This window comes from Natrix helvetica (assembly GCF_964273705.1).
Source record: "Natrix helvetica genome assembly, chromosome: 1".
In the NCBI taxonomy this organism is placed as follows: domain Eukaryota; kingdom Metazoa; phylum Chordata; class Lepidosauria; order Squamata; family Natricidae; genus Natrix; species Natrix helvetica.
In genome coordinates, this window is record NC_138548.1 from 54,861,064 (window position 1) to 54,883,741 (window position 22,678).

Here is a 22,678-nt window from a genome sequence, read left to right on the forward strand (position 1 = left end):
TTAGGAGTGAAGAACGGGGGGCTTCTCCCCCTCCCCCAACTTCCCCTGGGACAGGGGGCTTGGATAGAAATGATCCTTTAGAGGGCCCCTCTGCAGGCCCCTCCCGTGGTAGGAGATCCCACAGGGATTCAATTCCTCATGACTATGATTCTGATTATGACGAGGAGGATCTAGAACACCTCCCTGAAAATCTAAAAAGATTAATTTCTGCAGCCATTTCCAGGGGAATAGCTCAAAGAGACAGACCTTCCCGGCATAATAGGATTACTCCGTTCAGCAGGGCCAGGTCTAGGAATTCTTCCCCCTCCCTCATGAGCGAGGTCTCTTCTAGGGGGGAGGCCGGTCGTCAAGACGACTGGGGTTTCTCTGAGGAAGAGGATGCGGCCACTGATCAGCCCACCTCTTCTAACTTATTCATTCAGGCCATGTTTAAACCCCTACTGAAGAAGGCTAGGAGAACCACCAAGGTGGGCACAGGGGACCCCACAGTGCCCCCGCCCAGGGATCCAGACATGGTGATGTTCTCAAACACGGCCACCAACAAGGAGGAGATCCCTGCTCCTCCTCTGTTCTTGGAGGTGGCCACCAGTCAGTGGGCCCGACCTTCGAATTTTTCCCCTCCTGGCAGCAATGATAGGCGGGCTTATAATATGGAGAAGGCCTTTTTACAGGCAATTCAACTTCCGGCTATAGACCAACCCATAGCTGCCCTGGTCTCATCCTCCCCGGTGGTCTCCGGGGATGCTGCGGACAAACTTAAGCCGGAGGATAAGAGGGCGGAGCTTACCCTGCGGAAAAATTATAAGGCTTCAGCTTGGGCAATGCGGGCGGCGGCTGCCGCCTCGTATTTTAATCGCACAACAGTGATGTGGCTCCGCCAACTCCAGGATCGTATCCCGATCCAGGATGATCGAATCCATCAGGACCTGACCAAAATTATGGCGGCCTGCCAGTATTCAGCCGACGCGACCTTGGATGCCATGCGTTTTGGCTCCAGCGCCTTGGCCACCTCTGTGGCCTCACGCCGGCTCCTTTGGCTTAGAAATTGGCAGATCGATAATAAAGCCAAATGGGATTTGATAGCTGCCCCCTTCACGGGTCCAAATTTGTTTGGGTCTGCCCTAGACCCAATTCTAGTGGAGAATAAGGACAAGAAAAAAGTAATGCCTACCTCCACTAAGAAATCCGAGACACGCAGTCACCCATATCGCAGGCCTCCTTTCAGAAACTATGACAGGGACCAGGAGTCCCGTTTCCAACAGTACAGGCAGGATAGGCCATTCAATAGACAAGGCTTCCAAGACCGCTCCAGATACCAGTCTCAGTCCAAGCGGCCCTTTCGCGGGGGGGGCGGCCGCCCCTTCCGCAGAGGGAAATGACTCAAATCCGAGTCATCCCATAGGCGGCCGCCTGGCATTATATGCGGACAAGTGGGACCAGATTACAACAGACGGTTGGGTCCGGGCGACCATTCGCCACGGCCTAAGGTTAGAGTTCCTCTCCTATCCCCCGAGGCGCTTCAAAGTTTTCTCCCCATCCCGGGATCCGGAACGCCGTCATCTCATGGACCTCGCCGTTTCACACCTTCTGGAAATCAGAGCGGTGGAGGTCGTTCCGGAAACGGAAAGGGGGCGGGGCTACTATTCAAATCTATTTGTAGTCCCGAAGGCCTCGGGGGGTTGGAGGGCTATTCTCGACCTGAAGCGCCTGAATCAGTATCTAGTTTACAGGCGCTTCAAGATGGCCTCTCTAAAATCTATCTTGCAGGGCATTCGAAAGGGGGATTACATGGCCTCGGTAGACCTGACGGAGGCCTACCTACACATCCCCATCCTTCGGTCTCACCGTCAATTTCTGAGATTTTCCCACAAAGGCAGTCACTATCAGTACCGGGCCCTGCCATTCGGCCTGGCCTCGGCCCCTCGGACGTTCACCAAAGTCCTGGCGGCACTGGCCGCTTACCTGAGATCCATCCCAGTCAGGCTCCAGTGTTACCTGGACGACGTCTTAGTGCAAGCAGGGTCTCTTCCCAGGGCCAGGGCAGACCTCCAGCTGACCATCCAATGGCTCCAGACACTAGGCTTCTCAGTGAATTTCCCCAAGAGCCATCTATCCCCATCCAGACAGATTCTGCACCTAGGGACAGTGATAGATTCCCAGTCGGGGTGGGTCCGCCTGTCCCCAGACCGCTTAGACAGTCTGACGCAGTTGATCAGGTCAATCAGGACAAAAAGGTCCGTTTCCACCCTGACATTATCACGACTCCTGGGGAAGATGGTATCCTGCATAGGGATAGTTCCCTGGGCCCGCCTGCATCTGCGTCCCCTTCAGTGGGCCTTAATACCAGCCCAAAGGAGAATGTTGAGCAACTCTCTACGACCGCTTCGCTTAACGTCGGAAGTGAGACGTTCGCTCAAGTGGTGGATGTCCCCAGCATTGCGACAGGGGGCCTCTATTTGGGAGCCGGAGAGAGTACAAGTCACGACGGACGCGAGCCTTTACGGCTGGGGGGCCGTGATGGGGTCCGACATGGCCCAGGGACGTTGGACTGCCTCGGACCTCAGACACAATATAAATTGGCTCGAACTCAAGGCCGCGAGACTGGCCCTCCGGACTTTCAACCGCCAGCTACAGGGGCGACATGTCCTACTACTTACGGACAATGTAGCGACGAAAGCTCATGTAAACCGGCAAGGCGGGACTCATTCCCGAGCCCTCTGGCGGGAGGCACAGACATTAGGCCTATGGGCGGAGAGACACTTGGCCTCCATTGCGGCAGAACATATTGCGGGGACGTCCAATCACCAGGCAGACTGGTTGAGCCGGGCGACTCTGGACAACGGCGAGTGGCAGCTAGATCCAGAGTTGTTTCGAAAGATCTGCCTCAGGTTCGGCAACCCCCTTGTGGACCTGTTTGCCTCCCCCAGCAACACGCAGCTGCCCAGATTTTTCACCAGATTCAAGACCCCAGCTGCAGAAGGAGCGGATGCTCTCAGGACCCGGTGGCCTCCGGGTCTCCTCTACGCCTTCCCTCCCCTTCCCCTCATTCCCAGAACCATTCGGAAGGTAGTCACAGAGAGGGCTTCCGTCATTCTGTTAGCCCCATATTGGCCGAGGAGACCATGGTTTGCGGACCTGGTCCAGCTCTCGGTCGTAGATCCCTGGAGAATTCCACCGGAAGAGGTAGTCTTGTATCAGGGGGTCTTAGTTCACCCAGAGCCGCAGTGGCTGCATCTGACCGCGTGGCTCTTGAGAGGGGATTGCTGAAACGGAGGAAGCTGTCATCGGGGGTCATAGCCACCTTAGAGGCAGCTAGGAAACCGTCCACAGTGAGGATCTATAACGCCACCTGGTCGGCCTTCGCGAAGTGGTGTAGCCCCAGGGGGGTGGATCCAGCCAGGGCCACGGTTCCAGACGTTCTAGAATTTCTTCAAAAAGGATTAGAGGATGGGTTGTCCCATAATACCCTCAGGCGACAGGTAGCGGCCCTATCCACTATATTGGGAGGGGAGGGTCCCTCTACCCTCTCTCGCTCTCCGTTGGTGAAGAGGTTCCTTAAAGGGGCGGCCAATATCCGTCCGCCTCCGGTCCATAGGTTCCCTACATGGGACCTTACCATCGTCCTGAAGGCACTGACGGGGTCTCCCTTTGAACCGCTCAGGTCGGTCCACATGCGCCTCCTATCACTGAAGGTAGTATTTTTAGTGGCCATTACATCGGCCAGGCGTATCTCTGAGCTGGGGGCCCTTTCTGTTAGAAGCGACCTTTGCATGATTCACCAGGACAGGGTGGTATTGCGTTTAGATCCTTCGTTCATACCGAAGGTCAATACTCTGTTTCATAGGGCCCAGGAAATTGTCCTACCAAATTTTTGCCCCAATCCAACAAGGGAGAGAGAACAGGCGTGGCATCGGTTGGATGTACGCAGGGCCCTCCGTATTTATCTGAAACGGACGGAGGGCATTCGTAAGACCGAGGCGTTGTTTGTCTCGTTTCACCCAGGTTCCCTAGGCAATAAGGTCTCGTCTTCAACTATTGGGAGGTGGATCAGGTTGGCCATCGTTGAGGCCTATGGAGCCTCAGGCAAATCTCCCCCGTCGGGGATTACGGCTCACTCTACTCGTAGTGCGGCCTCCTCAGCGGCCTGGGCCACAAGGGCGCCCTTCGAGGACATCTGTCGCGCGGCCACCTGGGCCTCCCCTACTCCTTTCATAAGACACTATCGCCTGGACGCTTATGCCTCGGCTGAGGCATCCTTTGGGCGGAGGGTTCTCCAGCGGGTGGTGGCCGATCCTCCCCCTGAGACCCAGTCTCCCCTCCCTGGGACGTAGCGTGGGTATGTCCCTTCAGTGACCCCTCCCTCCACTCTACTGGAAAAAGAACGTTGGTCTTACCTGAACGTTTTTTTCGGGAGAGTGGAGGGAGGGGTCACTCTCCCACCCTAGTTAGATAGACAGGGTCTGGGAGGGGTAGGATCGGGTGGCCCGGGGCGGCTTTCCCTTGTCTTCTTACATCATGCAGACGCTGACCTGACATCGCGGAAACTGGGAGCCAACGGGAGAAGCCGAAGGCTAAGAAGTTTTCTCTCAGTCAAATGGACCAATCAGGCTGTAATAACCCTTCAGTGACCCCTCCCTCCACTCTCCCGAAAAAAACGTTCAGGTAAGACCAACGTTCTCTCTCCTCCTTTATCAGCTAAGCCAGGGAAATAGATATGTATTGTGTCACAACCCCTGGTATGCCCAAATATGGGAGGGAGCATACTGCTTCCCCTTTTCTGTCTTTCAGCTCACCCTAGGAGCCATCCAAGGTAGAAAGCCATTTTTATGTTGCCTTTGTTACATTTGTGTTGCCTTTGTGCTGATAAATAAATAAAGGGAGACCAGTAGAGATCTATTTCAAGCTATTAAATTCAATTCCCAGTAAGGGTATGGCTAGCTGATGAGAATATATGTGTGTGTGTGTGTGTGTGTGTGTGTGTGTGTAGTTCATGCATGTTTATTTGAAAATATGTACTATAATATTGAAGAATTGGACGAAGTTTTAGCCAGCATATGTAGTAGTTTACTCTTTTTCCCCTATATGTCATATAGATGAATGGCTAAACAGAAGCGAATACTGTATGTCACAGTATTTGGAGTTTTTAAGAAGTTGAAAATAAGTAATTTCAGAAGCCTGTCTTGAACTTGATTGGAATTATCTGTTTTGTTCAGAATTGTTTTCAATTAGATATGTAAGCAAACAATGCTAGAAATAATTTTGCCTGTGAGAGCTATTCTTCTACATGTACATAAGATAAAAGCCCCAAAGTACAATCTTTTATATCTTTATTTAGAAATAGTGCAAATCTGTACTCAGGAATAAGATATATTGAATAAAAATGGAAAATTGAGCCGCCAATTCATTCTTCCATCAGAAAATCTTATTTTGGGAACAATTGAAGTTTGAATGAGTAACAAATTTTGGATTAGTTAATGCATTTATTTTTTAGATAGATGCCATGTGATTTTGTTTTGGTACATTCAGTTCATATGTACAGTTTCAAAAGCTTTTTTGTTTATTTTCAGTGAAATTGTTTTTGAAATGACATGACTTTTCTCTTGCCATATTGATGTACTCATGGCATGATTTACTATGGGAAGATAATACATCAGATGAAGCTTTTTTAAAAAAAATTGAGTATGCTTTGTTCCAGTCTAATTTTAAGTTTGTAAACGTGCAAATTTGCGGCTTTGTTGCTTCAACACTGGAAATATATAGAGACAACTTGTTTTGATTAAAAAAAATATTGCCTAAAAGTTGATGCATCTGTCTTATTATTATTATTTTTTAAATTTCAGGTAACACTGGGAAAGCACTTCTTGGCTCGTGCACTTTGCCTCATTGTACTGCCTCTTGTCCTCTACACAGCTCTTTTTGCAGTGCATTTTGCAGTGTTAAACAGAAGGTATCTCATCTCATTCTGTCAGAGAGGAAATACACAGTTGAGAACCTGTACACTGTAATTGCTGCAATGTTTATTTGGACCTATACCAAGCCTTTCTTAAAGACATTTAATTGACTTCAGTGTAGTGTTTACATTTATTAATTGCAGCACCAGGCCAAAGCTAAGCAGGCTTAGAAACCTCAAGGATGCAGAGTAGTCTGAAAAGTAAAAACAACAACAACATACACACATCCAAGATAAAGGGAATAGTGAACTACTTATGTATTGCTGCTAAGAAAACCTCATGAACTGTTGAGCTTGATTTCAGTGAGTTTTCATTTATTTTTAAACTGGCTAAACATGATTTTTAGTGAATAGTGAAGCCAACCAGGCTCTGAGATTACTGTCGATTATGGTTGGAGACAATAACTGATGTGATAATTCACAATTTTGACTATTGCTTTACCTCTGGAAATGACAGGTTGCAAAGATCTCTAAAGTCTAATCCATGGCTTGATCTGATTGTATGTCTAAACTAAATGATAGTTCTAATGGTTCAGGACATTAGATCCTTGCAGACATCTAAAAAAAGTGGAAAGCATTTTTTCTTTTGCTGTTACATTGGCTCCTTATTTAATCATAGTGTATACTGAAAGCCCAAGTACTTTTTTTTTTCTCAGTGGACCTGGTGATGGTTTTTTCAGCTCTGGATTTCAATCCCGGCTCATTGGAAATAATCTTCATAATGTTTCTGTTCCAGAATGTGAGTATCTGGGTTATTGAAGGGACAAATGCTCTAGAAAACATTGTAACTCTACATTCTAGTAAACACAATTTTCCTACACTTAGAAGCATTTTAGATCGTTCAGAGCAAAGCCAATTAATACTTTTTAAGAAAAAAGGTTTTTAAAAGGCAATTTTTGCTGGGTATTGTTTGAAATACCTTGATGTGCTGCCCCAAAATTATTTCTAAAAAAATAATCTTTGTTATGTTTGATTTGGGGACACGGAATGTACAATTAAGCACAAGTGTGATAGAGGCATATAGAATGCTTTTGTTAATGTTTTGTATAAAATTATGTACTTCATAATTTTGAAGTGGGAGGGCAATATATTGATAAGGGAGGGCAATATATTGATAAGTTGAATTTCACACATCTGTGTTAGATTAAACATATTGAGGACCCAGATTGTTGGGGGCAATATGCTGACTCTGCAAACTGGTTAGAGTAGGCTGTGAAGCACTGTGAAGTGGTATATAAGTCTTAAGTGCTATTGCTATTTCTGAGCAATAAAGCCATATGTTATTATATAGCAGATTGAGTCCAAAACAACTCAGTGTACAAATGTCTATGACTCTGAGTAAGTAGCAATAAACTACCGGTACTAGCCTCCCAAGTTGTATAGCAGTGTGGTTGTACATATTGTACAACTGTTTGACTTAATTATGACATGTTTAATAATTTATAATAGTCTAGGTTACACATAAAATGCTAAATTTTAAACTATATAAGCTTAAGCTAGATGAATTACATTATATAAAGTGCATGTCTTTGAAAAAGCAGCCAGTTACTGCTTATTCAACAAGCCATAATTGTAGGTTAGTGAATCAGGTTGATGAGTCTCATGAAGTTATCAAACAGCATTACATTTACATGAAAGATGCTCAAACGGGGTTGAATTATCTAGACAAATTGATCTGTTTTATATCTATTTAGCAGTTTTCTGAACAAGGAACACTAGGAAGGAGGTAGTGGTAAACCACTTCAGAAAAAACGTGCCAAAAAACTTGTTCAGGCGGTCTCTGAGAATGAGACACAATTGAATGGAAGGGGAAAAAGCAGTAATCTATGGTTGTAAATGCAACCCTTGGTTTTTTTTTTAGATGTAGCATATGGCTCTGTGATAACACTGAAGAACCTTCGCATGGCAGGAGGATACCTTCACTCCCACTGGCACCTGTATCCTGAAGGAGTGGGAGCAAGGCAGCAGCAGGTCAGTCAAGTGTGAAAAGGTCATTGTCAGTCGTTCTACTGATATTTCCATAAGTCATTCAGATGACTAAAACATGTGGGCATTAATTATTTTTTTACTACGTGCGATGGCCTTCAAGACTGGGATGGAAAATGGCTACTAGTCATGCTCTCTAAATCAGGAATCTCAAACTTGGAGCCTGAAGAGTACTTACAACAGGGGTGTCCAAACTTGGCAACTTTAAGACTTGTGGACTTCAACTCCCAGAATTCCCCAGCCAGCTCTGCTTGTTTGGAAGTCCACAAGTCTTAAAGTTGCCAAGTTTGGACACCCCTGACTTACAACCTTCCAAATCCTTTTCTCCACTCCATATTGGTACCTTATTGGTACCTGTATTTGTACTTTATTACCAAACTAAAATGTATTACTTTGTCAAGACCAATTGACAAATTATTAAATATTAGTTTTCTAATAAAACATAATATCAAAGTTTTAGTCATCTAAAAATGTTACTGGCTAAGTCACCAGTGTGAAATAGCTTTGATTGCAATTCTTTTTTACAGTACAAAAAATTATTTAATAAATATTTAATGGCATACTATAATATTCATTTTTCACTTCTTATAGACCAAATCTATGTATTTAATCTGTAAATATGTATGTAAAGACTTCAGTGTTTCATCACTCAGGTTCATGAACTAATCTTCATGAGACTGTTTTGATGATTTGCGCTTAAGATCCTTGGTAGCTTAAGATCCTTACTACCATCAAAATCAACATAAATTTGAATGACATTATGAAATAATAGTGGGATAAATCTGTTTTCTTCATTTTTGTTTTATGTAATCCTGTATGTAAGGTATTGTATTTGTTAGTAATGAGTACAGAATTGTAGCTTCGTTAACATAACTTAAGAAATTAAATCTAATAACTCTTATGTATCCCTAGGTCACTGCATATTTACACAAAGACATGAATAACTTATGGATTATAAGGAAACATAACTTGAATAGAGGTAAATTGAAAATCACCCAAATGGATCATATTATTCATTTTACTTTTCTTCAATGAAAATATGTCTTTTCTCAGGATTATGTACAGTCATACTTGTAACAATGGTGTTTCCCAGGATATATTAAATATATGCTATATTTAAATCTTGGCTTTCTTTCAAAGAAAAGCATAGTTGTAGAATGGAATGTGCTTGTATCACTTGAGAGGGTATCTATTTTGGACATCTCATTTGGGGGACATTAGTAAAAGGAAGAATAGCAGAAGGACAGCTGGGACAGGAAAAAGGTCTTTTCAGATAAAGTTAATGTACATGTAATAAATACATATGTTTTTGCTTTGGAAAAATAGGTTTGAATTAAAATATGAGAGGCTTTCAATTAACTTCAAATATACAACAGTTGAAATAGAGTGTTTTTCCTATATTTTAGATAGTATTGCCAGAAAAAGGGATAAGACATTTCATTGAAGTAGATCTTGATTAAATTTTGGGATAAACGTTTTCTCTGAAAATCTGTCAGACTGTGGAGCAAACTACTTTTGGAAGTATAAGATGATGATTGCTGATCTTACATTACTAAGGAAGATTTTTTTAAAAAAATCTTTGGGACAGCAAATCCAATTCTCTGTTTGAAGACTATTGTTCACTTTTTTATGAGTTGGAAAATATGCACTAGTTTTGCTAGATTTTACGGTAAGAGCTCACAGATTCCACCAATCTCTTTCTTTTCTTTTCTTTGTTTTAAATAATTCAATAATGGCAAGAGGGGAACACATAGAAGTGCACACTTTACTCTGCCGGGCAAACATTTTGATACAAAAAGCATGAATGGAATATGGGATCCAATAAAAGCTTACCAAAGAAAACTTCTCATTTCATTTTGGTGATATGTAACAAACAGCTTAAAATTTTGCATGTATTATATGTTGTCTGCCTTATTTTTAAGGCTGTTTCTTTTACATTGCAATTTTACTGTTGCTCATAGTACCTTGGTAAGGCCACACTTGGAATACTGCATTCAGTTCTGGTCGCCACGATGTAAAAAAGATGTGGAGACTCTAGAAAGAGTGCAGAGAAGAGCAACAAAGATGATTAGGGGACTGGAGACTAAAACATATGAAGAACGGTTGCAGGAACTAGGTATTAATTTAGATATCAGCAAGGAATGGGCACATATAAATGAGGATTAAATGTCTTGCAGATAGTGGGTACCTGCTATAATAAAAGAAAGAAATAATTAACTGATTTGGATTAGGGTAAAAAAAGTGGTTATTTCACAACTTGCAACTTAACTTGTCTAAGCAGCTTCTCTTCCAGTTATTAAATGAAAAGTGCAGATTAGTCACAGGGCAATGAAATAAATACATTTTCAATTTTTCTACAGTTGCATGAAATCACAGAGCTAGGAAGTTTGCTTCCCCTTTTTATATTATTTTGGTAATATATTTAGGTATCAGTGTTCTAATGTCTTTGTCCGTTCTCCTCAAATTCATGTTGAGACCCCTTCTATTCATCAGATTATTCAGACTCTTCCTTCCCTGTGGAGTTTGTGAAACATGGAGATATTATCCGTCTGGAACACAAAGAGTAAGTTGCACAGGAATTTGGAAAAAAAAAGTAGAAGATTTTCTAGATTTACCTGAATTAACTATTCTAACTGAAAGTGAACATAGAAGTTTTGATCTGCCAGCCAAGACTAAAGTAAATTTTTGAAGTTGATGTTGGTTTGTTATTATTTCTTTTCTTTGTGCTTCAGGTGTATTCTGGGATTTTCCTATTTGTAAAGTTACACAGTTGAACTTTAAATGTTTAGGATCAGCAAAAGAGATTCTTTGGTTAATTTTATATTAGAGCAAAAACAGCTAGCCAACATGGCTGGATATTTTGAAATTGTTTCCATGGAAATGAATGAGCACCCTATAGAAATTATATTTGTATATTGATGGATAAATAGATATTTAACAAAATATTATTATATTGCTCTCGTTTTGTTTAACACTTTTCATCTTTCGGATTATCCTAAAAATCAGATCAAAGAGCTTAACTTTATTTTAACTTTAGGACATCAAGAAATCTACACAGCCATCAACATGAGGCCCCCTTGACAAGGAAACATCTTCAGGTCACTGGATATGGCATTGTAAGTGAATGAAGAGGATTCTACTTTCCTTTTGTAATAAACATTTCGCTAAAGCCAAGGGTCGCATTTTTCTGTTGTGGCTTCCTTGCTTTTAAATTATTCAGAATCTGTGATACTTCATAGAAGAACAAAGACGTCACAAAGGATTTTATAGTTAATAATATGCTGCTTTAAAAACTATATAGAACTCTTAAAAGAAAATATGGAGGAAAACGGATTTAATAAATTGAAGCACTGAAATACAACTATGGAATTTATGTGTGACTTTATATACTGTTTTCTTGGACCTCAAATCATTTAGCTTTTCTAAATAGTTTTATTAATTTTTTTCAATTTACTATGTGATCTGTAATGGCACTCTATAGTGAGTGCCAGGAAATTCCACTTCAAGAGGCTCAGGCATTAAAAGGTAATTGGGGGATGCAATCAGAACCCCAAAAATACATAACTGCTAAAGCCAAGGAGCTAGTCAGAATGCTGAGTTTCCCCTTTCTGTGAGGTTAAAAAAAAGGGAAATGCTGAATAAGCGAAGCATTTTTTTCTTTCTTCTTTTCAACCTATTGTAAATATTTTTGTAGTGGGGATAAAAGATATGATCTATGAATGTCAATTTTAGCTATTTAGAGAAAAAGATTTTTTAATGTCTCTTCCCTGCCCCCATCCTGTAATATATATGATTCCTAGAATGGATCTGGAGACTCCAATGATTTCTGGCGAATTGAAGTTGTAGGAAGAAAGGATGGGAAACGTATCAAAGTCCTGCGAAGTAAAATACGATTGATTCATCTAGCAACAACCTGTATCTTGGGTTCGACGGGAAAGACACTACCCAAATGGTAACTGTTCAAATGTCTAGGCTTATTTTTTCTTAAAACTTTGCTTTACAGTTATTTTGAGAGACCATTTTTCATTACTCTTCTAATTATGTTTTCTAATTTTTAATTTAAATTAAACAACAGCTAATTTATAACCATATCTATTTTAGAGACATACTCATCCTTTAGCCTGAATAGCTTTGTTATCTTGTATTAATATACTTGTAATATGTTGTGGCTTCAAAAAGTAAAGAGCTCATATCTGCTATTACATTATAAGAAATCTCCATTGCTGAAACTTATCTAGAAATAAGTCTCACTGAACATAGCTGACTTTCACGTAATGCTTATACTGTGAACTACTTTTCTTTCCATTTGAATTTATTCTTTCTGATCATGAGCACCCAGAACTTATCCCCAATATTCCAGATGTAACCTTTACAGTATCTTATACAATAATAATACCATGTGTGTCCTATTATACAAAATTATACAAAATGTCACCATGTGGCTTGTTCAACAATTAAAATAAATAATTCCCTTAAATCATCATTTACCTTATTTCCTAGTAAAAATAGATCTCTACAAAAAGATGTGTTGAAAAGAGTCAAGAAATATGGCTGCAAATTGGGGTGAATTGATTAAAACTATTTGTCTTTCACAGGGGCTGGGAACAAGTGGAAGTCACTTGCACTCCATATCAGAAGGAGACTCCAAATACACTTTGGAATATTGAAGAGCACATTAATTCCAGATGTATGTGATTGTAACGTATCATTAATATATATATATGTTGTATTTGTACTGATAAATAAATAAAGGGAGACTAGTATAGATGTATTTCGAGCTAATTAGCTCTCATCAGCTAGCCATACCCTTACTGGGATTTGAACCTGGGCTGTATTATATCTTAGGCAGGAGTCTTAGCCACTAAGCCACAGGCTCGCCTCATTATTAGGCATACCAGGGGTTGTAACACACATACATACATACATACATACATACATACATACATACATACCCCCATTAATTACTTATAGCTCCGAGGGTCCTTTCCTAATATCCACATATTGTGTTTATATATATACCGTGTTTCCTGAAAATAAGACCAGGTCTTATATTAATTTTTGCTCCAAAAGATGCATTAGGGTGTAAGTACTAAATGCGTTTGTCTGGTTGATGACCTTCACTGGGATTTATTTTTGGGGTAGGGCTTATATTATGAGCATCCTGAAAAATCATGCTAGGGCTTATTTTTTGTTTGGATCTTATTTTGGGGAAACACGGTAGACGTGTTTACCAGGGTAATATAAAAAAAAAGCTGTCTTAAATTATTTGGCATGCCTACTCTAGGGTACCCCTTTCCTCATTTCAGATACTTAGAAAAATGAAAAGTGGAACATCCTATGATTCAATTTTAATGTTCCAGGATATTACTAGAATGAGGACTTGAGGGAAATTTGACCAGTCAAGATTTGGCTGCATATTTCGTTTGTCTTTGCTATTTCAATAATGCTGGCCCACTGAATTTAACTGAGTGCTGAGAGAATGATTGTGCAGATTTAATGTATAAAATTCATCTTAAACTCTCTTCTTTTCTGCAGTGCCCAATATCAGTTTGGATGTTTTGAAACCTTCCTTTCCAGAAATACTACTGGAATCTCACATCGTTATGATCCGAGTAGGTAGATTGTTTCGGACTTATTATTTAACATTCCAATGTAACAAACAAAACAAAACAGTTTGGGCCAAAATAGCAGAAGATTCAATCCAATAAGTCTGTCTCTCTAATCAGCAGTTTTCAAGGCACGTTCAGTGATCTGGGAAGGCTGAAGATTAATATATCTTAGATTGTAGCATATACCTCAAAATATACTGTAGATACTTAAACAAAGATAAATTATCTTATATGGTTTATTAATAATATTTTAGCAAGTGGAAATGTTTTTAAAAACTAATCTGAATTAGCTGGAAACTTAGTATTTTAGTCTTCAGTCTTTTATATACCTCCTTAGACTGGTCCATAAAAGCCAAATTATCTTTTTATCCATACTTCTGCCAGCCTGATTTGGACTGAGAATCAAGTTGCTCTGAATTTTTTCTAAATAGTGTTTTCTAATTGCTAAATGTTAGTCAGAACTGTTACTAGTAACCAATTCGGTATGAATCCATTTTCATGGTAAGCATTATTGGTGTGGCAGTTAAGGCAGTTATTTATACAGTATTCCAAAATCTATCCACATTAGAGGATTAGTATAGTTTTTGGATGATAGTTACATTTCTGTGCATTGGAGCTACATTTTTGCTTTTTTATATTTCTGATTCGTCAGTAAGCAGAAGAAGGATATTATCTGCCTAAGATAATTTTCTGTTTACTTTTCATTTCAGTTTGCATGAGCAGCAGGGAGTGGGGAATGTATCACCCCAAGATTACATTGGGCTTCTTACTACTTATATGATATAAGGGCTTAGTGTTATTAATCAACACTCTAATTCACTTTAGGGGAAATAATTATTTTTGTAAAAGTAAAGATACTTTAGCGGTGTGAAAGCAAAGTTAATGAATTTCTATTTTAGGGATAATTGTTAAGAATAAAGGACAATAACAAAAAGACATTTCCCATAGTTTTCACTATGGAGCATCTTCTCAAGCATTCCTGGTTGAAATGTGATATCAGAGTCTCAAGGTGGGCTGGGTTAGGCTATCTCCACCAGAAGGCAAAATAGGATATTTAGTAAGAAAGAGCAGTAAAAGATTGAATATGTGTTGTGTATGCACGTATGTCTGTATAAACTTTCCAGAGGTGGCCAATGCACCCTTATATGAAATGAGTTAGATGGACAGTGCATTGTTAAATATGGGAGGTATAATGACAGACAGACAGACAGACAAAAGGTAAATGGACAGTTACAACGGTTTTGCAATATAACTGATAACTCTGCCTTTCATTTCATCGGAAGGGAAATAGTGGCCTTAAACCAAAGGAGAATGAAGTCACATCAAAACCTTGGCATTGGCCAATCAATTACCAGGTATGTGATCAGCATAAATGTTGAAGAGCTGTGTCTTCATCTTGTTTTAAAAGAATAGCATGAAAAATTGCTGTTAGTTCTTTTTGCATATTTCCAGGATGCATGTTTAAATGACATCTGTACACCCAAATCTCATTTTCTTTCTTCAGAAGTTCTTGCTGCTTAATACAAATCTATATTTAGAGGCTGTTATCTAGATAGATGCTTCTGGAATGCTAGTTAGCAAAGACCTATGAAGTTCATGCAAAACTGTTCTTGAAAAATATTTAACTGCATTTAAACCCAAACTTTAATTGAAAGTTTGAATTGTTGTATAAATATAAAATACATGTAGGGCTTGGCTTACAACTGATTATTTAACGACCATTTGAAGTTACAACAAATCTCTCCAGAGCTATTTACAATCTGTTTTTGGAGTTACAAGCCCTCACCTGAAGGTCAGTCATATGGTCGTACTTTGGATGCTTGGCAACTGCCTCACTTTTATGGCACTTTGCACTGTCACACAATCATGTGACCACGATTTGTGACATTTTTTCCAGTTGCTAGCATTTATTTCTGGTTTCTGGCAAAACAACAACAACAACAACACTTATTAGGGAAAGTGGATATTCTTAATGAACACAATGTTTGCTTAATGACTGCAGCATGCAGAAAAATGGTCATAACTTCAAATCCATTCAGGTGACTTACAATTGAAATGATTTATGCACATAATTCTGGCCTTAATTATAATGACAGAATAAGTCAAGAACTACCTTTACTTTTTTCTCTTATAATGGAAGGGGAAATCAGTTAATTAAAAAAAATTAGGCCTAAAAGTTAAATACTTTGATCACTTCTGATTCAGCCATGAATTTCTCCATAGGGTCTGCGTTTTTCTGGTGTCAATGAAACAGACTATAGGGTTTATTTGCTGGGAAACCCGGTAAGTAAAATTTTGGTTCCTTATCTTGAGATTGGATGAGTCATCTTTGTCTTGAGCCACCTGGAATGTTTATGCCATTTGAGTGGTTTTCTTTATAATCTTCCCCCCCCCCCCCCTAATTGTAATCTTTATCTTTTGCTTCTTTATTATTTATGTTGCAAAAGCCAGTTTGGTGTAGTGACTAAGGCACCAGCCTTAAGCCAAAGTCAGTTGCATGAACTTCGGCCAGTCAGTCTCACTCAGCTCTAGGAAAGCGGCAATGGCAAACCATTCTGGAAAGTCTTGCTAAGAAAATTGCAAGGTCTTGAAAGGCAGTCCCCGAGAATAGGACACAATTGAACAGAAGAAAAAAATTGCACTTAATAGGCTTAATTACAATGTTTTGTTTTTGAAGGTGATTTGGTGGGTGAGTCTAATTGCTATTGGATTATATCTTACGATGATAATTTTTATATCTGTGGCTGTGAAGCGAGGAGTTCAACTAACAGCTGAACACAAAGGTAAGATCAGTTTTCTTCTTGTTATTATAAATTCTTGCTTTGAATTTTAAAACAACAAATGCTATGTAACCAGTGCTATATTACATTTCCTTCAGAGGGAGATTATTGGAAAAGGGCGAAAAGAGGGATTATCACTGATGCTGAGATCCAGAAACGCATATACAAAAAACTAAAACTGAAAAGTTTGAGAGTTATTAAGAATTATTCACTGTTCCTTGTTCCATTAATTATGCACTTATGTTCCTTAATAATTGGATACAGTGATGTCACTAACACTACACTGTTCATAGAAATTCATGTTCAGATGGCTTTAACTAGAGCGTTCCAGCTTTCTAAGTACATAACAATAGCCTTTACCTGTGTACTTTCTCTTAATTGGATTAAGCTTCAACATATAAGATTCTATGATTTTTCGCCTTATGAGTTTGGAGTTATGGGAACACAAAATATATGTGTGTGGCACAAAACTGGATAAGACTTATCCAGATGCAGATAATCCTCAGTTTATAACAGTAATGGACTCTACCTGTTTTTATTTTATTTTATTATTTTATTGTTTTATTTTATTATTTTATTTTTTATTATTATTTCTTATATCCCCTCTTTATTATTTTTACAAATAAATCAAGGCATCCAGCAAACCTTCCTCCTCTTATTTCCCCCCTCCCCCCAACAACAGACCTCTGAGGTTGGTTGGGCTGAGAGGAAGAGAGTGACCCAAGGTCACCTGGCCGACTTTCTGATCTAAGGTGGGACTTGAGCACATGATCTCCAGCCTTCTAGTCTGGTGCCTTAAGCACTAAAACAAAATGGTCATAAATTGTGATAGCTGTTGTAAAGTAGATTATCGTGTAACCGACCCAAATTTATGGTCTTCTTTGTGATGATTCTTTAGTGAATTACCCTGGTCATCAAGTGAATATGTGGTTGTTAAACTAATGCCACAGTCATTAAGCAAATCTGCTTAATTATCACTACAGGGCAGTTTTACCGAAAACTTGATGTAAATGCTGCTTTTGGGGGCAAAAAACATCCCAAATCATGACTACAGGACAGTACAAACAGCCGTAAATGAGGGCCGGTTGCCAAGTGCACAAAATGCAATCATGTGATTGTGGGAGGGAGCTGTTTGTTGGGCCTTTGGAACCTGGTCATACAAGTGGCCGTAAGTCGAGAACTATTTGTAATCATGAAAGTTTATGTGGTTTTTGCTTGGAATCACATCAGCTTTCAAAATGCTCTTTCGTATACTTATTCATAATGGTTGTTCCAGTGGCTTTCTTTACCTAGCATGGTACTGTAATGTTTACTATCATGCATAAAAAAAATAGATCTGATTATTAATAGTATAGTTTGTTTTGGTTTTTTTGAAAGCTTTCCACAAAGAATTGAATTTGAATTTGAATTTATTAGATTTGTTAGCCGCACCCTCTCCACGAAGGGACTCGGGGCGGCGTACAATAAATAAAAACACATATTATACAACTAAAACATTTCACGGAGGAGGTGTCAAAATCGCATAGTACAATACATAAGAATAGTCATAATAGAATTAAAAATTAAAATACCCCAATATAAAATTACAAATTTAAAAGATTGCCAGGAGGATAAAGATGGAACTATAGTTGAGCCAGGCCGGGTAGTTGAAAAAGGTGGGTCTTGAGTTTTGAACGGAAGGAGCGGAGGTCGGTAATAATCCTAATGTCGGAGGGGAGGTCATTCCAGAAGCAAGGTTCAGCAATAATTCTGTCCAATCAACCCTTAATGTGGTAAATATGAGTGTTTAGTACTTACACATTTCCTAGAATTAGATCTCTTTATGATGTTTCAAACAATCCAATGCTTGTCCTGTATAAACTTTGAGATTAAATGGCAGTGAAAACATACTTAAGTATATGCATATATTACAGAGCTTGCTCGAGTTTTGCGGCATGGTGGGGGAAGGATTATCCTGGGATGGTTTCTCCATTATTTTCCTTTCTTCCTGATGGGCAGAGTGCTCTATTTCCATCATTACTTCCCTGCCATGCTTTTCTCCATCATGTTGACAGGTAAGATTTATAAATCTTTACATATCAGAAATTAAAAATGGTAATCAGATTACAGAGAGTCTTGAAAAGCATGATTGTAAGAGATTACACACTGTTTACCTTAACATGTTGCATGTATTCAAAAGGTTCTCAGGAAACAATTTTTTTATCAGTATTGAAACCACTGTAATCTAGAATTGAATTAAGGAGATTAGGATACAAAATACCAGCTGTTGTTCAATAGCCCTGTGCAATCTATTGCTCTATTCTCATCATTTTGTATTGATAATGTAGATGTTAGAATGGTCATTAGAATGATCATGGTTTCAAATAGGAATTTGGTAAAGATTCTAAAACAATTTGCCCTCAAATGTGTTGCAGAAATACTTGATTTTTACAATGGTTTCAAGGTGTATTGGTTAAGAATATTGTTAAAAGTTCAGCTTTAAATATTCTTATTCATGGTCTCAGGATATAAAATACTACAGCACTTCTTTTTAAAAACTTTTTACATCTTGTCAATCATTTGCCCCCAAATGCCCTGCCTGAGGCCTGCATGTTCTTTTCCACAGATTTTTCTTTCCCCATATAAATCTTCCAGAAGTTTCTACCAAATTGTGATTTCTAATGAGATGGGGAAAACCGATTAAATCCATGAATGGTTGTCATATAAATTGTATTAATTTAATTGCAAATCAAATTTAATTTGTTGTTTTTCCTCTCAGGGATTACGTGGGATGTATTCCTGAAATTCTGCGTTTGGTTTTTTTCAAGCAGCCTCCAAGCTGGGAAGATTTATAACTATGGAATAGCAGTGTTGGTTGTGCTCAGTGTGTACAGGTGAGAATCAGTTCTTGAGCTGCTCAACATATATTTAATTAATTATATTTAATTAATTGCCCAAATCTAACCACATGTCACCTCCCAGCAAATGTAACCAACCAGGAAGGACATTTATTTTATTTATTTATAACGTTTACTGGCTGCCCATCTTACGTCAGGGTAACTCTGGACAGTTTACAATCATAGAAGATAAAAATAGTATAAATTAAAAACAAAAATAAATTAATACATAAGCAAAGCCAATTAAAGATGGGGAGGAGGGGAGCAGGATGGGGAAGTGGGGATTTGTTGTTAATTGATCAACCACCTCCACTGTGATGTTCTCCATTGGTGCCCCAAGCTAACTGGCAGAGCCAGATCCTTAGTTCTTATGGAAGTTCAGAAGGCTTGGAGCCAATCTTACTTGGTGGGGGGGGGGCATGTTTCAGAGGACAGGTGCAATGACAGAGGGGGCCCTTCTGGACCTCACCAGGCCAATGGGGTCCATGAGCATGCCGGCTCTGCCAGCACAGGTGGGCCAGGCCAATCCCAATGGCTGTAAAACACAGATGATTTAATTCATGGCTCATTTTAAAGGACCTTGTTCATTTCATTAGAGCAACAGATTCAAACTCTTCCCAGATGACTGGGCAAGACTATACCTCATGCAGCAGCTCATAGGATCTGTGCAATCAGAGTCCAACTCCGAGTGAATCTGAGTAACTTTGTGAGGTAGACACCTAGAACAAAACTTACAGCAGCCTATAAACATTCTCCTGGTGGGAATCTGGGGGACTGGGTTATCTTAAAAGGGCCACCAGCCATCTCTCTGCAGATATAATAAGAGTGGAGAAAAGCTACCTTTGCTGCCTTAAATGTCACAAGATAATTCTCAAGGAAAACTCTTACTTTTGATTGGGCTCACTCTTCATTTTCTTCCAACAGCACTTTAAGGCATCTCTTATGCCATTTCATCATCTGAGTTCCTCTGGAAACCAAGGGACCCTACATGATCCATGTGCCTAGAGAGTCTACAGAGATGCAATTAGATCTAAGGCCATGGCTACACGCTTGTTCCAAGCAGGGAACAATTCCAAGCTCCCACTGGAACAGAATAGTGTCCTTTAGACTGTTTAAATGGATCCCATCTTCCCGTAGAGCAGTGGGTCTCAACCTTCCTAATGCCGTGACCCTTTAATACAGTTCCTCATAAAATAATATTATTTTACGTTTTCCGTATTTTTTCGAAAATATGTGTTTTCCAATGGTCTTAGGTGACCCCTTTGAAAGGGTTGTTCGACCCCCAAAGGGGTCCCAACCCACAGGTTGAGAACCACTGCCATAGAGGGTGCAACACCACAGAACTCCAAGCCAATAAAGAGTCATCAGTCTATGACAGGAGATTGATGGTAATATTCCCCAAATCCAGATCATATTACCACTACCATGAGATGTTCCCTAAATATTGTAATGTGAACAGCTTTTCTTTCACAATTGCCATTTTCTCTCTTAACTCAGAATTCAGTGAACAATACAATTGAATGAACTGTCATATGTTATAAATGTTATGTACTGTTAGTTAGGTCAATCTAGGAGATGCTGAGATACCTTCTGCTTTTATGTGTTTTGGGTAATTTAATTTATTATTTATATATGTGTGTGTGTGTATATTTTCCACAGCTTTTACCTCTTCCATCCTCTGTCTTATGGGATGACAGGACCTCTGGCTTCTGATCCCAGCAGCTCAATGGCAGGCCTTAAATGGCTGGAAACATGGGAGTTTTAGATCCAGCTCTTTTTTTTTAAAGGAAGGAATAAAATAGAAGAATAGATGTGGTCCAACATTTCTATCCATTTGATGATGGCTATGAAGAATCTTCTCTTAAACATTTCTGAGTGGAGACAGTAAACTATTGAAGGAGGAGGCAACAGCGTGGGAGAACTTCTGACAGAAAGGTCCATTGCTCCAGTCATTTGAGCCAGCTGCTACTTTAAAGTTTGAACCATCCAAGCAATACTTAAACACTCATGCTGTCTTATCAAGACAATCTACAGCAATGTCATAATTGTGTGATTTTGAGGATGCATGTGTTTCAAAAAGATGTAGAGTATGCAATCTATCTGCTCAAGTATGACATGGCAACAGGGAATATCAACTGTGTTTTTTAAAAATGGTCTTTTGCAAATGGGATAATTCAGAACCAATAATTTATGATGTTTTAAAAGGGAAGTTGTCTCTCTGTGTGTACACATCTATACCCTCAAGAGTCCTCTCTTTCTTGCTTTGATCTTAAATAATTGGACTTAAATGCTTCAGTTGGTTGAAGCATTAGAGGTTTCTGTATATTCTTTTTCTAAGACAAAACGCAACAAGTTATTTCTATTTTTGCATAATACTTCTGTCTCTCAGCACTAGCTACTAGTTGCAGTTAAGGAAATCTTACAACTACCTAGCAGACTCATAGAATTATTAAATTATAAAATTTCCTGTCATGACACCACTATTCTGAGGATTTTTTAGAGAGGTGATGTTAACTTTTTGGTCTCAAGCTCTAAATTCCTCTGATATGCCTTTTGAGCAAGGCTGCAAAACTGAAGACATTACATGCTGACATTGATCCAATTTATCCCATCACCTGAGAGAAAGCTGGTGTGAATGAATGTAGGTTGTGCAAATAAGTGGTAATACTGGGTTATTCTTTGTTAAAGACATAATTATTTTGAGAAGTCTTCCTATACTAAGCCATCTGAAGAAAGATTTTGTAGTTTCAGGGCAACTTTATAATAGAACTAAACTCTTCGGCTGGACAGGAAGAATTTTTGTGATTGCATGTGAAAGTAACTCTGAAAAACAATTTGACTGAAAAACATTTCACTCTCAGTTATTGTGCAATGCACCAGGATTTTTTTTTAGAATGAATTTGGTTTCAGCTCTAGTTACATTGATCACCCATGTCCAGATTACTGAGATATTCCAGTAATTCATTTTAGCATGTGTATGAAACTTTGAAGCCTCCCAAATTCTATTTTCCACGTCACCCTTCATTTATTGGCTATCTTGGTTGGCACAGAGACTGCTAATATCCCCATGATGTACTAGCCGACACCCTCCAAATATAATGGAATTACAACTGGGATTACACAAACACAGCCAATCCCTATGATATTTGGGATCCATGGGTCAACTGAGAAAGCAAGTTGAGAAAGGCTACTCTAGATAATAATAAAAAGTCACAGGTTTATTTTATGTGTCCTATTGAGCATTGTAGGAAATCATTGTAACAGTTGGTATATTTCCTATGGCAGGAATCCATCTATCATTTGGTGATGAGAGTCCTCATAAAATGGTTCTGAACTATTCATGTTATATGATATGTGTGCTGTATAACATGAATAGAATGATTAGAATGTACTTGGCTTTTAAAGGAGGGCAACCTTTTTATTAATTAAAATTATATTGTGCAAAATAGCATTATAACAAGGCTGATGGACCCTTTT

The 22,678-nt window shown here is 39.4% G+C and overlaps 1 protein-coding gene across 4 annotated transcripts in view; it reads left to right on the forward strand.

Moving 5' to 3' along the window:
- The window catches only part of POMT2 (protein O-mannosyltransferase 2), a 36,470-nt gene extending 14,685 nt beyond the window's left edge, over window positions 1-21,785 (forward strand). For all 4 annotated transcript variants that reach the window (XM_081938019.1, XM_081938018.1, XM_081938021.1 and 1 more), the window contains exons 7-21: window positions 5,841-5,947; window positions 6,607-6,689; window positions 7,812-7,921; window positions 8,849-8,915; window positions 10,430-10,499; window positions 10,974-11,052; window positions 11,737-11,888; window positions 12,532-12,623; window positions 13,472-13,548; window positions 14,829-14,900; window positions 15,769-15,828; window positions 16,223-16,328; window positions 18,239-18,379; window positions 19,084-19,198; window positions 20,861-21,785. In XM_081938019.1, the coding sequence (XP_081794145.1) occupies window positions 5,841-5,947; window positions 6,607-6,689; window positions 7,812-7,921; window positions 8,849-8,915; window positions 10,430-10,499; window positions 10,974-11,052; window positions 11,737-11,888; window positions 12,532-12,623; window positions 13,472-13,548; window positions 14,829-14,900; window positions 15,769-15,828; window positions 16,223-16,328; window positions 18,239-18,379; window positions 19,084-19,198; window positions 20,861-20,966 (1,437 nt within the window). In that variant the 3' untranslated portion in view covers window positions 20,967-21,785. The remainder of the gene's footprint in view (window positions 1-5,840; window positions 5,948-6,606; window positions 6,690-7,811; window positions 7,922-8,848; window positions 8,916-10,429; window positions 10,500-10,973; window positions 11,053-11,736; window positions 11,889-12,531; window positions 12,624-13,471; window positions 13,549-14,828; window positions 14,901-15,768; window positions 15,829-16,222; window positions 16,329-18,238; window positions 18,380-19,083; window positions 19,199-20,860) is intronic.
- Window positions 21,786-22,678: the final 893 nt, after the last annotated feature.